Source organism: Fukomys damarensis, unplaced genomic scaffold (assembly GCF_012274545.1).
Source record: "Fukomys damarensis isolate Sample0158 unplaced genomic scaffold, DMR_v1.0_HiC HiC_scaffold_17, whole genome shotgun sequence".
Classification (NCBI taxonomy): domain Eukaryota; kingdom Metazoa; phylum Chordata; class Mammalia; order Rodentia; family Bathyergidae; genus Fukomys; species Fukomys damarensis.
The window spans coordinates 34,584,099-34,600,668 of NW_022900929.1; the positions used below are offsets into that span (position 1 = coordinate 34,584,099).

At 36.4% G+C, this 16,570-nt stretch overlaps 1 protein-coding gene and 2 pseudogenes across 17 annotated transcripts in view; 1 reads left to right on the top strand and 2 right to left on the bottom strand.

The window, feature by feature from the left end:
• Mga (MAX dimerization protein MGA) overlaps positions 1-16,570 on the bottom strand; it is a 139,794-nt gene that overhangs the window by 52,979 nt on the left and 70,245 nt on the right. For all 17 annotated transcript variants that reach the window (XM_033764990.1, XM_033764989.1, XM_033764997.1 and 14 more), the window contains 3 exons: positions 7,656-8,601; positions 6,698-6,776; positions 6,484-6,579 (listed from right to left, as the gene is read on the bottom strand). In XM_033764990.1, coding sequence (XP_033620881.1) covers positions 6,484-6,579; positions 6,698-6,776; positions 7,656-8,601 — 1,121 coding nt within the window. The remainder of the gene's footprint in view (positions 1-6,483; positions 6,580-6,697; positions 6,777-7,655; positions 8,602-16,570) is intronic.
• Positions 3,395-4,529, bottom strand: LOC117286533 (annotated as a pseudogene).
• Positions 9,105-9,979, top strand: LOC104862637 (annotated as a pseudogene).

Sequence of the window (16,570 nt, forward strand, 5' to 3'; positions counted from 1 at the left end):
TGTTTTCAAAAAAAGGCAAGAAAGGACTCAAATCCATGCAATTAGGAATGAAAACAGTGAAATCACAACACATCTTGAAATCTAGATCATCAATGCCTACACTTTGAGAACCTGCACTCTGTAGTTAAGATAGAAAATGCAGAAAAAATGGACAAATTCCTAGATACATATTAATTACCAAAGCTGAATCAAGAAGATGTAAAAACTCTTAATAACCCAATTATCAGTCCATAAAATAGAAGTAATTTAAAAACTATCCACAAAGACAAGCCCAGGTCCTGATGGATTCAATGCTAAAGCCTACAATTAATTAATTAATTAATTAATTAATTAATTTTGCATTTCAATAATTTTATTGAAAAATATATCTCTTAGTACCAAACATAATGGAGGTTGGCTAGGTTACCTCTGCCAACTCAAAATTAATACCGATGTTTTCAAAATATTGAAATATATCAGCCTTGTGGTAAAAATGAAGTTATCCACAAAACATGGTTTACAAAAAGTTATAAGTAGAATAAACTGTGATTCTTCGGTTTATTTTTCAATGCTTATTTATCCGTAACATGGTGTCAAAACTGGGTACATTTATTGTGGATAGACTGAGGCTTCAGGCTACACTATCTCTTTACAATATTAACAATACATGTACATTTCCTTTCACTGACTGACTCACATGGAGAATTACAAACACTACCTCAGCAATCTCATAATCACGGCGGTCAGCAATCTCATAATCATGGTGGTGCCTCCTTGCTTTTCTTGATACATTATGGAAATCTGTGAAAGTATATTCTATTTCTTTTTTTTTTCTTTTTATTGAGTTTATTGGTACAATCTAGGTATACAATACAGTTACATTCATTATTGGGATCCTGTACCTTTACATGACAGGTCTTGATTCTCATTTTTCCCCTTGTCCCTGCCCTCCCTTCACCCCCTCCTCCCCTCCCCATTTACAAACACTCTATTTCCATTTTTTCATATTCTCAAATGTTTTTCCTCTCCCTTATTACCTTTCCCCCACCTTCCCACTCTCCCCTTTAGCCCTTTACTTCCTATTTCACATTATTAATTATCTCATTACGATCTTGTGTACTATTATAGTTTTTCACACCATAGAAACTACTCGGTATTTCAGTTAAAGAAATCTCTGTATGAACATTAAAAATAGGGAATCCTAAAATAAAACTAAAAAGGAAAGTAAAAGAGAAAAGGCAATGATGTAAAATTAAAATAATCCTTAATTCTGAAGATGAAAATGGTCCCTGAACATATTTAAATTGCTTCTTGCTCTCGTGGTCTTATATTATTCTTTTTTTTTCATTATTTAGAGAACGATTTATTAGTTGCTGTAATCAAATCCATGTAGATATGACCTTACATATTTAATACAGTGTATTACTCCTGTACAAATGGAAAAAAAAATTAACATTTCTAGACCAATATGGCTGTCCATTTCTGTACAATGTCAACTCAACACAGTAAATTGGGATAACTTTTTCTATATTTTATTTCTTAACAAAATAAAACTGGAAGTAATGGCAGTTTTATAAAAATAGTCCATAGTAAAACCTAGAGGGTTTTGGCCAGAACTTAGGGTAAAGCAAGGTTTCAGAGTGATAACTGATTTTGACTATGTAATATAATAGAAGATATTTTTTAATGAAATTAAATAGTCCAAGGGAGTAGATTATGTATAAATTTTTATCAAATACATATGTCACCTGTTTTTTAGAAGAAACATTAAAGATAGCCAATGAATAGGCCAAACTTAGTACGTCTATATTTTGGCTTAATACAAAATGTTTTTAAATTTAAATGTAATTACCATAGAGCAATAACACTCTCATCTCTGAACTATTACTTGCACTATGGGTGCCAAAAAAAACATTAATATATATTTTATATAATAATTATATATAAATATATAGCATAATATATAAACATATAATTATGTATTTTATATATATAGAATATAACCTCTACTTGCCTTTTAAAAGTGAATGTGTGAAACACTGGTTTTGATGTAAACCTCATAACTTAAAATTTCATATTTAAATCAAGGTTACCATTTTCAGTATTACCTAAATATAATGTATTGATCTAGTACAGAAAGTTAATGTTAGAAATGAAGATTCATAGTTCACCTTTTCAGGCTTATTATATTAAGTGTTTCACATTTATGCCTTTAGCTTTATAGATGAATTCAAATCTAAACATTTCTACTGCAGCATTATAGTAATTAGGCAGTTTTCCAAGTTGTGATGTTTTGAGGGTTCATAACTTAAATCTATTATAACATAATGCAATCCATAATTCAGGGTTGTGGAGAAAGGCTTCAAAGAAAATTTTTCATTGTTGCAATAATACTATTTATGTAAAGAAAAAAATCTCCAATGCATCAAAAGTTTATCTAAATACTACTAGCTGTTAAAAGTAAATTTTTCAGGGCCAGGGATTTAGCTCAGTGGTTCTGCCACCTGCCTCACAAGCACAAGGTCCGAAGTTCAATCCCGGTATCAAAAAAAAAAAAAAGTAAAGTTTTCATACATAAGTTTCATAAGCATATGTAGATGTGTTAAATATTAACATTTTGTTTTTAGTAGGAAAACATCAACCATTACTGTAAGTTAATAAATTTAGATGGCAAGAACATATAAAATATATGCTGTGACTGAATTTATATTTTTATGAGTATAATTACTTTCTATTATTCCAATTGCAGTATGTGGAGACACACTGGCAATTTGCATGAACCCAAGAGATCATCTGCTTTGTATTATTTTTTCTTTAGGTGTTAACTTTCAAGTTCATAATGATTCTGCTTATAAGCTAACAGTCTCAAATTAGTGCATTTATGGATCAAACTTTTGGTCCTATTGTAACTTTAAATGAGCATGAGCTTAGGGCTACATTTAGCAAAATTGTGCAATTAAAAAAACCATTACTTCAACACCTTACAAATTCAGGTTATTAAAGAGGATGTTGTTCTCTAAGCTGCTAATTTAATGAAATGTTTAACATATAAGAGATTGGAAACTCCTAAGGGTGTTTTGTTTTGCTTTTTAATTTTTTTTGAGACAGGGTCTAAGTAATTTAGGCTGACCTTGAACTCACTATGTAGCCCCGGCTGGCCTCAAACTCATGGCGATCCTTCTGCCTTAGCCTTACAAGTGCTAGGATTACAGGCTTGTGCCATCATGCCCCTGGTCCTTAGGGTAGTGTACCTTATATATAGCAAATGCTTTCAAATGTTAGCTGACTAGATTGGTGATACCAGTTTTTCCCTTTTGCTATTCCAAGTCCAGGTGTTTTATTCTGAAGATACTTCAATTGTAGAAGAAAATTTTACAATTTTCTCTATACAGAGAATAACAACCCAAATGACCAATTAACAAAGCATTTCAGGAATTGTTGGAAGGTAGTTATTATATAGTAACTATGCTTTAGTTGCTATGCAGTACACCCAGAAACAATCCACTTCAACTTCTGAACATTCAGTTTTGAACACTTGTTTGATGAATATTCAGTTAAAACACTTGGATACAAGCTCTTGCCAGAAGGTCAGATCTCTGCCATTTATCTTATAATGTTTCTGAAGACATTCTACTCCTTCTGCTAACTCTATACACTTCTGTGCTTGGATCGCAATGCAATCAATGATAGGTAAGACCAACACAGAAGGCTTTGCTTTAGAAAATATGATCCTGCATTGACATACCTTAAGCTGAGCTTCTAGTCTTCCAAAATTTAGGCTATTTTTCCTTTCATTAAATGGCAAGCTCTCTTGAATGAGTGAATAATACAGATTTGTAGAAATTGCAAGGCAGTGATAGCTTTGACTTTCCAACACACCTTCTCCAGTACAAACTTTTCCATTCAAATCAAGTCTGAAACCGGGAACTGACACTGACTTATTCAGATCAAATCAGTTACCAATTGCACATTTCCTTCCTCTTCTATTGATTTTACAGCCAAATAAAAACAGCTCAGTCCAACTCACCCAAGGGCTGTACCTTCATTTTAGACAGGAATCTGTCCACTAAATTTACAGCTAGAGAAAATGTTTCCATATCAAAGCCAAAGAACTGAGTTAGATTAAGAAGATCTTTCACTTCAAAGTTCCTCAGTTTTGCAGTCATTCTAAGGCCATTATCATGTGCAGACTCAATTAGCTCAAGCCCCAGACCTTTGGCTGACATCTAGACTCCTGTTCCAACAGAGTACTCCAGCTTGTGTGGCAGCTTCTGGGTCAGTTGTTGTCAGGACTTCTATCATCTTGGTAGAGCAGCGGCAGCTCCTCAGCGCAATCACCCTCCCAGAGCCTGCTCTCACCTTGCCCCAAGGAATCAGATACAAGAAGCCTAGGAGGCAAGGACACTTGAGGGCAGAAGGGGAGGGAAAACTGTCCTGGGTGGAGGTCTCCACAGCACCACAGAGACTATACCACCCTCCTCCCTGTTGGACTCCCTGTAAGGGTCTTACAAGAAATTTAGAAAATAGTTAATCCCACTACTTCTCAAACTCTAACTGAAAAGGAAGCAACACTCCGAAACTCATTCCTGGAAGCAATCATTACCGATACTAAAACCAGAGAAGGATCCAACCAAAACAAAGTACAGGATAAACCTGAGACATTTTCATTAAGACCATACTTCTAAGTGAAATAAATCAGACATACACATTTAAGTATCACATTGTTTCTCTTAGGTGAGACACCAAAAGCACAAATTAAGGACCAAAATAGAAGATAAATATTGGGGAGTAAGAAGAAAATATTCAAACGGGAAGGGGAACAAAGGAGAAGGCAAATGGAAGGGAAGGGAAAAGGTACAAAAAAGAGAATAGAAGGAAAAAATAGAAATAAAGCTTTTGTGAAGGAGAGAAAAAAGTTGAAGGGAGGGGAGAAGAATGGAGAAAAAAGAATAAAGATACATTATGAACAGGGACTAATTCCCTATGATGAACATGATCTTTATATCAAAACTGTACCAATAAAATTAATTTTGAAATTAAAATTTTTATTTTCACAAAAAAATTTAAAGTACAGTATTATAACAAAAAATAGACATGGGGAAGATAATTGGTTAATTGCTATAGGAGAGCCAGAATATTTAAATAAAGTAGAAATATGAAAGCTGATGATAAACAACAGCAAACACTGATTAGCAGGACTACTATGAAGTAACTTCATTATAATTTATAGTATCCAGTAAGGACAATCATTTGGATTGTGACTAGGATTTGCATATTTTAAGATCACACTGTCACACAAACCACCATCAATTAAGGCCAAAGTTCTTCAAAATAGCCATTTGAGTTAGTAATTGATCATTTATAAATCACCTTTTGTTTCACAGCTTCCAATGTTTAGATTCTCAGGTAAGTAATCTACCACGCAATAGAAATAGGATACACAGCCTCTGAAAAGAAAACTGGGAAGAGTCAAAACTCAGTAATTCCCAGAAAAGAAAACTGGGAAGAGTCAAAACTCAGTAATTCCCAAGAAGCAAACCTAAAATCAAAGATGTAATATACTAAAACCTGAAGCATGGTCTACAACTTTTCATTATGATGCAAACAGAAAAAAAATCAATAATTACAGATTTCATTATCATTTTTTAAAAGGGAAAAAGTGCTGGGGATTTGGCTCAGTGGTTCCGCTGCCTGCTTTGCAAGCACAAGGACCCAAGTTTGATCCCTGCTACCAAAAAGAAAAGTTAAAAGGGAAAAAGTAATATAATCAAGGTCAAAGTAATCTATTACTAAAAAATAACTAATATTTTAAATTCCCAACAGTACATCAAATATATAAAATGTGTTTGCTTCTACACAAGAAGAGAAAAAATGGTTTTTGTTTTCTTTTCTTTCTTCTTTTTCTTTTTTGAGATAAGGTTTATGTAGCCCAGGCTGGCCTGAAACTCCTGACTTTTCTGCCTTAGCCTCCTGAGTGCTAAGTTACAGGCATGTGTCAATGAGCCTGGCTTCTCTCTTTTTTTTCTCTCCCTGGTAACAGGGATTAAACTCAGGACCTCAATCTTGTAAGGTAAGCGTGGTGCCACTGAGCTAAATCCCTGACCCTGCCTTCTTCTATTTATATATAACATCCAAATATATAACTAGGTACAAAAGGACAAATAGGATCCACCCCGCCAAAAGAAAAACACATTAACAAAAGCAACCAATAGCAAAATGATGAAATGATGGGGAGGGGTGGATACCACGCTACAAGAAGGAACTCAGAAATTATTGCTTTCTTACCTCATACATTTTTGTCCTATAGATAAAACTATTAGGATAAAGGACCCAGATATGTTTATATTTTAAAGGGAAAATCTGTGGAGATGAAAAGAAAAAAAAAACCAAGGATGGAAGCAAAAGAGAAAAGAACAGAAAAATGAAAGAAGCAAGGCAGAGTAGAAAAAGGAGAAAGAGAAAAGAAAAACAAAAGAAAAAACTGAGGTATGTTTTAAAGATTACCTTCTTGAAGACCAGGATGTATCACCTGCTTGTGCCTCAAGGACTTCAAATCTTCTATCAATTCCTTTTCCAACTGAGAAATTCTTGCTCTGCAACCTACTCATAAAATAATGACAAAATAAAATACTGTATAATACAGAAGAATAAATGTGGTATATCCCACTACTATAGTCCAAATCAGAAATATAACCCATTTTAAACTAGCATGTAATACCTGGGTCATTTGTGGTTGACGTCTGAAGACTAGAGGGTTCTTCTGTTGTTCCATCAACTGCATGAATATCTAGAGCTTCCTATGTATTAAAAATAAAACTATAACAGTTAATTATAACTAAATTTTTTTAAGTAAATCAGGATTTCAAAAGAAAAAGACCAGGAGAAAAATACCACCATGTTAACACTGACAACTCTAAATGCATAGAACAGAAACAATTATTTTATTTTTTTAAAATATTTTCTAAATATTCTATATTAACAGGGGCTATGGATGTAGTTCAGTGATACAGTGCTTGCCTTGCATGTCTGAGGCACTGGGTTTGATGGCATACTCAAGCCAACCTCAAACTGTATTTATACCAATTTGCATGATACTTTCTCAGAGCCTATAAAGACAGCTTACTTGGCAGATAAAAGGAAGTAAAAAACAGGTAAAAAGAATTAAACATCTGTTTAGCCAATTAGAAAGACTAGGCTGCTATAAAAGTCTAAAATGTAGTTATTTGGAGAGTAGTACAAACAGGAATTATCAATGTATAAGACAACAGAGTTAGTAAGACTATTACTTGGTTTTCCAATAGTCCTCTACTACTACTGACCCTTCAAGGGAGGGGAAAGAAAAGGTATCCCAACAGTCAAGGAACTTTTCACGTGTTTGGTATGCTTTCTGGAATTCTATAATGATGAAAATTCCAGTAAGACCTAAAGTTAGAAACAAAATTAGCTCTGCACACTGTGAAAATCACAAACTGAGAGCTAAAAAGATATTATTTTTAAAAATCTAGTCAAACATAGTATCTTAAGTGATACCTAACAACTAAACCAAACATTATAGACATCTCTCGCAATCCCAAATATACCCTCATCAATCCATTCACAAAACTAATAATCAGCCTACATACAATTCAAGAGTAACCAATGAGCCTTAGACAGAAAACTGAAAATTACAATCTTACCTTTGATTCAAAGGAAACAAAGAGAACACCATCCACATCTTCCAAATCAGGCTTTACATCAGAAAAGGTACTCCCAAGGCCCACAGGGGTATTCTTTGTAGAAGTTAAAGACCTTGCTGTGTTTTTAGGTGGTCGCCCTGCCTTAGAGAATTTCAATTTTCGAGGCCTTCCTCTTTTTCCATGGACATTTGATGAGGCATTGTGATTAGCACTCACAGTCTTTGAGGCTGCAGCAATCTTAAGCACAGTTGTTCGCTTTCTGCCCAAATCTTCTTTTCCTGAAAATGACTCCCCAGCAGAGCTCTTTGCACTGTCAAGTATTCTTTCTGAGCTGATACTGTCAAATATATCAGGATATTTCCATTGAGACTCTTTAAGTGAGGAATATTTTTGTATCACTCTGCGATCTGGTGAATGTTTACTAAGACCATTTTCTGATTCCTTGCCTAAGCAGAAGCCAGTCCCATTGGCATTTTCAATGTCTGTCGGCAAATACTCTAATTCTGTCAACATAGATTTATCCTTTCGAGATGTGGAAAGCATGTTATCAGGCAATTCAGAAATCTTCACTGTGCTTTTGGTGACGGCACAGGGCTCCAAATAGACTACTGGCATCTTTCCAGCATCTAATTTGAACATCTTAGCTTTAGCAACACCTGATGGACTGCTTGGTAGCCATTTAGAAGATGAATGATCAGCCTCTAGGTTATCAATTTTATTGTGTCTCTTTAGTTGCTTCTCTAATATAGGATCATCATCGCTGTTTGAGTATACATCAGTTTCTTCATCTGTTTCTTCCTGTTTCACAGTGACCCCTTCTGGATACTCGCCAAGTTCGTAGTCATAATCATCTAGAGGTTCCTCTTTAATGACAACATTGAAGTTTTCATTTGCGTCTAATGGTGAGGCAATATGGGAGCCATCTTCAAAACTGTTGGCAACAAGACTAGAGAGACAGAAGAAGTTAAAAAAAAAAAAAAAAAAAAAAACCATACAGACTACTCATATAAACAAGAACCAAAGAGGAAAACTAAGTTTTTGAAACTAAACAACATGTCAGATTTTATGAGCCATTTCTCAAATCACAAAGTAAAACCTAAAAAGGTTCTCAAAAGCAGTTCATCAACATTTTACATTCTTTTCAATTTTTCATTAAAAAACAATGTAACACTTATCATTAAATTAAAATGCATGATAAATAATGCTCATTTTCTTTTAGGTATTTTTCAAATGAACTCAATTTTGAAAACCCACACACCAACAACTGACAGTAATGTAAAAATATTTCTGTTGCAACTAGGAATTGCAATAAACTAAGACAGGGAATATAAACCATCAGCTAAGTTTTTCTCTTTTGTGTTTCAGATAAAATTCACATAACTTAAAATATAACATCTTAAATATGTCACAGTATATAGTTTTTTTTTGTATATGCATAATGTTGCTGCCATATGATTTTTCAACTTAAAAAGAAAAACTCACTTTCAATGTAAAGTATTTGCCACTAGCCCACCCCACAGCTCCGTGTGCACAGAAGATGGTGGCTGCAGCAGAAAGGTTGCTCCAGGCCTCCATTGCTCAACATGTGAGCACAATTTCTCAGGGTATTCCTGCCTCTGTAGCCTTTGGACCTCTTGCTCTAGAAGAACATGCTTGAAAAAGATACTGTGGTTGGGGTTTCCTTAAGCCACATTCACCTTCAGCATAAGTTCCTCATGCCACGCTCCTGCCATCACCCAGCACACACCCTCCTTTAAGGGCACAGCTGTTGTCAGTGGAGAATTTAAAGAGCTAAACCTTGAAGACTTTAGGGGCAAATATTTGGTGCTTTCCTTCTATCCTTTGGACTTCACCTTTGTGTGTCCCAAAAAAAGTGTTGGCTTTAGTGACAAAACCAATGAGTTTCATGATGTGAACTGTGAAGTTGCTGCAGTTTTGGTGGATTCCCACTTTATCCATTTTGCCTGGATCAACACACCAAGAAGAATGGCAGTTTGGGCCACGTGTATATAGTGCTTTTGTCGGATTTAACTAAATAGATTTCTTGGAACTATGGTATGCTGTTGGAAGGTCCTGGTATTGCACTAAGAGGTCTCTTCATAATCGACCCCAATGGTGTCATCAAGCATCTGGGTGTCAACGATCTCCCCTTGGGCCAAAGTGTGGAAGAGACCCTCTGCTTGGTGAAGGCATTCCAGTTTGTGGAAACCCATGGAGAAGTCTGCCCAGCAAACTGGACACCAGGTTCCCCTACAATCAAGCCAAATCTGACAGCTTCCAAAGAATACTTTGAGAAGGTCCATCAGTAGATCTCCCCTGTGCACTTACAGCGTCTCAGGCCTGACAAGAGACAGAGCTGGGGGTCCATAGGCAGTTCACACATGATGATTTATAGAAGGCAGAAGCCCAACTGTGCTCACACTTACAAATATTCCTCTAAGTGTCTTGCTTTTGTAACACTGGCCAAGGCTTTCTAAAGGTGGTCCGTTGCTAACCTCAGGAGTCCTTACTAGGAACATCTTGACAGCTAGCAAAGTTATAGAGAAAGCCAGCTCCCATCTCTGAGATCATGTCATCAGGTGGTAAAGAAAGCACTCTCACTGCCAGGGATTTAGCTCAGTGGTGCCTCCACCTGCCTTCCAAGTGCAAGGTCTTAAATTCAATCCCCAGTATCATTAAAAAAAGTTAAAGAAAGAAAGCACTTTTGGTTTTTTTTTTCTTTATTTTACTTGTACATTTCAGATATACATAATAACATTCATCATAGGAATTTGTACCCTCACATGATATATATTGCTGCTGCTTTTTTTCCCATTCCCTCCCCTCCCTGCAACCCTTCTCCCCTCTTTATCTGCAAAGACCTTGTTTCCAGTTTTTTCCTTCCATTCTTTTTTCTCTTGTTCTTTCTTTCCTCTTCTTACCCTTCCCAGAACCTTTGGTGACACCAAAGTAGTATCATATGCACTGAAAGCTTTTGATCAAAAGTTCTGAAATTTTTATCTTGAATTTCTTCATATTTTTTAACTGAAACTTTCTTTTAAGGTAACAAAGATTACAATTTTATGTTGTCAGCACTTGAAATGGATGTGTATATGATGGAACTGAATGTGAATCATGTTTTTAAAAAACACGGTGGCAGAGTGACTTACCTGATTGTGCATGATACCTATCCCTGAGATTTATACATTTATATCACTATTTTACTCATTCATTAGCAGGCTTAGTATCTACTTGTATTCCTAGATATTGAATAAGCATAATTATGAAGGCCATAAATTAAATTCCTTGGTTCAATATGACTGCATTTTTGAAATCATTGTAATTACTTTCTTGAAGTGCTCAATGTAAAATATAAGAATAAACATATTTTAAAACATTAGTATTTTTTCTTCTTTTTTGGGGGTGGGTACCAGAAATATCAAATTTCCAACCTTGTGCTTGTGAGGTAGGCGGCGGAACAACTGAGCTAAATCACCGGCTTGAATTTTTGTTGTTTTTTGAGACAAGGTCTCACTATGTAGTTGAGACTGACCTGGAACTCACTATACAGTCCAGGCTGGTCTCAGACTCACAGTGATCCTCCTGCCTCAGCCTCCCAAATGCTGGGATTACAGGCGTGCACCACCACACCTAGCTTTGCATTTAAAAAAAAAAAAAATTGCCACTAATTCTTCCAAAAGAAAAATAGCTGAAGGAAAAGTACCTAAGACCCAGACAGTATATTATTTTGTTTAACATTGATTGTAACAACCAGTTTTCCCCTTCTCAATTTGGAATAGTGTACCACACAGTCCATAGCTAAGCAACCCTAATATTAGAAGTAGGAAAGCTACACTTCAAACGTTTTTTGCTGTTGTTTTCATTTTGCTGTTTGTTATACTGGAGCTCAAACCCAAGGTGTTCTACTGAGCTAGATTCCCCACACTTTTTATTTTGAGTCAGGATGCCAGCTAAGTTGCCCAAGCACAACTTGAATTTCTGATCCTCCTTCCTCAGCCTCCTAGAATACTGGGATGATTACAAGTGTGTGCCAGTGCACATGGCCAAAAATATTTTCAAAACTCCAACTGAAGACATTAAAAGGCCAGCAGAGCAATTAGGATTTGAGAAACCAAAGGGCCAGGGATTTAGCTCAGTGGTTCCGCCGCCTGCCTTGCAAACACAAGGACCTCAGTTCAATCCCCAGTACCAAAAAAAAAAATAATAATAAGATTTGAGAAACCAGAACAGAAACAAGAGTAAAATTATTAGGTACTAAATAATCTAGACATTTTTACATCCAATACCTTTAATAATATTTCCTTGGGGCCAGGGATTTAGCTCAGTGGTGCTTTCACCTGCCTCACAAGCACAAGGTCCTGAGTTCAATCCCCGGTACTAAATACAAACAAGCAAAAAAAAAAATGTTTTTCTTCCTAAAATAAAGAACTATATTAATGTTACCTCCCTGTTAAGGTGAACAAATGATCCAACCACAAAAATCTTTATTTTGTGTCAGTCTAATTTAATATATTTCCAATACCAATTAATCATTATTAATGTAGCACTAATTTTAACTGCATTCTAACTCAAAGTCACTGTTTGTATAAAACTTTATCTCAAATACAAACAAGCAGCCATCTTATGAATGTGTAGTCCCATGTTCCTGAGCAACTTAAGATCTTGTAAGTAGAAAAGTTACACTTCAAAATTCTTACTCAAATATCCTTCAATGTAAAAGATCACAGAAAAACCTTCCTTTCTGCCACAACCATAAGAAAGCAGTAAATACTTTTCTTAAAAGGCACTAAGGAACTCTGGGTTCAACTCTAAATGAACTGAATTTTGGAGTAGGACTAGCCCCACCCACAACGCTTTATTGGGGAAAGAAGGTGCAGGGCTGTCTAAAACAATGGAGGGCTGGGGGGGGGGGGGGGGGACAGGGACGGACACAGACAGACTAGCCTTCTCTAGTTGACCAGATTGCTACTGCTTTGAACTCTTTACAATGCCTAAACACAGTGAAGTGAGAATAAGGCAGCTATAGATAAAGGCTCTTCTTTGGAATACCTAGAAACCTAGAAACTAGACATAATCCCTAACTTCCCCACCTCACCCCCAATCGAGCCTTAGAAGTTCTGTATTATAGGCCTATCCTTTTTTATTTCTGAGAAAGTATCTCAATTGCCCAGGCTGGCCTCAAACTCGCAAACATCCTGCCTAAGCCTCCAGAGTAACTGGAATTAAAAGTGTACTATCAGCCCTGGCCTGGTCCACTCAAACTTTTTTTTCTTGGTACAGGGGATCGAACTCAGGACCTTGGGCTTGTGAGGCAGGTGGTGCCACCACTGAGCTAAATCCCCAGCCATAAGCCAAATTTTTAATAACTGAGCAAGGGCAGCCTAGAATCAGGAAGAGCCCAAAAACAAAACTAGTCCCTACTACCATCCAATTATGGTCCAGAATAATTCAGTAGGATAAGCAGCAGTGATGCAGAATGGTTGGCCTGGAAATAAAGCATTTGTATTCTACCAGTGCTCAGGTTCCAAAGTTTGACAGAAAGAGCCCTTCACACCCCTAACATAGCTGAAATCCAACCTGAACTGAAATTTACTAAAGTGGTAAGTTACCTAGACAACAAAATAGTGAAGGGGGACTGGGTAGTCAAAAATCTGTAGCACATCAACAAATGATCTAACAAGCCGGGTGTGCTGGCACACACCAGTAATCCCAGCAGGAGGATGCTATGAGTTTGAGGCCAGCCTAAGTTAAAGGCCAGAATGAATCACACGGCAAGATCCTATCTAAAAAAAAGAATTCATATACACTAGAAGCTGTATTTCCTAAATGACAGAAAGTAAAGAAACTCTTTCAAAGCGAATGAAAGAAAGATTTTTAACCCACAGATCCAAGAAGCTCAGCAAACACCAAAGGGACCAAGTTAAGGAAAGTCATTGTGGCACAGGTCTGTAATCTCAGCATTAAGGAGACTTATGTAGGAGGATTTTGAGTTCAGGAGGCTGAAGCAGGAGAATCACCAAGAATTCAAGACTAGCCAGGGATACATAGTTTAGGAGAATTTTGAGCTCAAGACTAGCCTAAGCTGCAAGATCCTATCTCAAAAATCAAAACAAGTCCAGGAATGGGAACTCATGCCTGTAATCTCAGAACCCAGGAGGCTGAAGCAGGAGAATCACCAGGAGTTTGAGACTAGCATGGGAAACATGATAAGTTCAAGGCCAGCCTAGACTATACAGCCAGACACTCTCTCTCTCAAAAAAAAAAAAAAGTCTAGTCATACCTAACCACATTAAAGTCAGGACGCTGAAAATTAAAGATCAAAAGGAAAAATCTGAAAAGCATCAGAACCAAACAAAACAAAGACAACGCTATACTGAAAGAACAATGAGAAGACATTCACTACATTGATCCTGTATTATGTTAAACTGAGCATAATGGTACAAGTCTGTATCCCAGCACTCTAGAAGGCTAAGGCAGAAAGATTGCAAATGTAAGCACAGATGGTACAATTTAGCTACTGTACCAAAATAAAACAGGGCTGGGAATGTAGCTTAATCCAAAGACCCTAGTTTAATCATTAGTATCAACCCAAAATAAATAAATGAAACTGTGAAATTGGATATCAGTGCAGTTTACTCATAATGTTTAAAGGCAAAAAGAATCAATCTTTAAAATCGAACATACTACCAGGTACGGTGCTGCCTGCCTGTAATCCCAGATTCTTGGGAGGCTGAGACAGGAGGATAAAAAGTTCAAGGTCTGCCGGGGATTTAGCTCAGTGGCACAGTACCTGCCTCACAAACTCAAGGTCCTGAGAGTTCAATCCCTGGTTTCAAAACAAAAAACAAAAGAGAAGTTCAAAGTCATTGGGCAAATAAACAAGAACTTGTCTCAAAATTTTTAAAAAGGAAGGAGATGGGCCAGGGATGTAGCTCAGTGGTGCCGCGGCTGCCTGGCAAGTGCAAGGTCTTGAGTTAGACTGGCGGGGGGAGATGTAGTTAAGTGGTAGAGGACAGTGGGTTCAATCCCCCAGTGGGGGGGAAGGAAAAAAAAGGTGAGAGAGAAGGAGGGAGGGGAAAAAGAGACTGAACACACTTTCCAGAGAACCTGAGACCCTAGACTGCACAACAAATACTACCTCCTAAGATTAAAAACCTGACAAGAATGTCAGTTTTTGCCATTTCTATTCAGCTGTAGCACCAGCACAATTGTGTGAATATATTGTGTGAATTTTTAAAGGGGTAGATGGATTTTATGCATGGGAATTATCTCAAAATTTTTTTGTCACTACTGAGGATTGAACCCAAAATCTTCAAACTGAACTACTCCCCAGCCCTATTTTTTAAAAATATTTAATTTTGGGCCTGAATTTGTAATCCTCCTGCCTTAGTCTCCCAGAGTACTAGAATTATAGGATTGTGTAACCATGGCCGGCTGTCTTAACGTTTCTATACATGACTACCAACTGGTTAAAACAAATAAAACAACATGTAAAGATTTGTACCTTGTACTATGTAAGTATACCAGCTATTTATTATTCAAATTGTATTTGATAAATTAAGAATATTGTGGAATCTCAGTTGTTTTCATCTGCATCTCTCAAATGACCAGTGATGTGGAACATTTTTTCATGTATTTACTTGCTGTTTTTACTTCGTCTGAGAATGTCTATTCATTTCAGGTGCCCATTTTTTAATCGGGTCTTTATATTTGGGGGTGGCTGATTGTTTTGAGTTCTTCATATATTCTAGGTAAATAGTCCTTTGTCTGAGGAGCAGCTGGTAAAAATTTTTCCCACATTGTAGGTTGTCTCTTAGTTCTGTTGATGGTTTGTTTTGCAGTACAGAAGCTTTTTAATAAGATGAGATCCCAGTTGTTGACTCTCACCCCACAAAGAATGGCTGCTATCAAGAAATCAAACAATAAATGATGGCAAGGTTGTGGAGAGAAAGGAACCCTTCTCTATTGTTGGTAAGAGTGCAGACTGGTGCAACCACTATGGAAATCAATATGGAGATACCTCAAAGAGCTGGGACTAGAGGTTCCATTTGACCCAGCCATCCCTCTGCTGGGTATCTTTCCAAAAGAATTAAAAGAATCATATCACAGAGATATATGCACACCTATGTTTACAATGGCACAGTTTGCAATAGCTAAAACTTGGAAACAGCCCATTTGCCCATCAGTTGGAAACTGGATAAAGAAGATGTGGTTTTTCTATAAAATGGAATACTACTCAGCCATAAAGAATGAGAAATGAGATTCATTCATAGGAAAATGGATATATATTGAGGATATACTCCTAAGTGAAATACATAAGTCACACATGTGTAAATACTGAATAGTTTCTCTGGTGTGAATAAACTATGATAGTACATAAGATCCTAATGAGATAATTGACAATGTGAAATATGAAGAAAGGGGCTAAAGGTGTAGGGAAAGTGGGAAGGGTAGGGGAAAGCTAATAAGAGAAAAGAAAAAAATATGAGAAGATGAAAAAATGGAAATGAAGTGTTTTTAAAGGGGGAGGGGAAGAGGGGGTGAAGAGAGGGCAAGGACAAGGGGAAAAATGAGAACCAAGACCTATCATGTAAAAGTACAGGATCCCAATAATGAATGTAATTGTACTGTACACCTAAAATGTACCAATAAACTCAATGAAGAAAAAAAATAAAAATAAAAAAATAATATTGTAAAATGCTGTAATTTCTATATAAATCTCACTATTATTGACTGAAAAGTGCCCCTCTTCCAATATGTTCAAGATCTAACCTGTGATGTGGAAAACAGGATCTTCAGGAAATGATCAAGATAAAATGAGACAATAAGGAGGGATCCTAATACAATTAAGACTCTGACTTTGAAAGCCCCACCTTACCCCCACCATGTGCAGACACAAAGAGAAGGCAGAAACC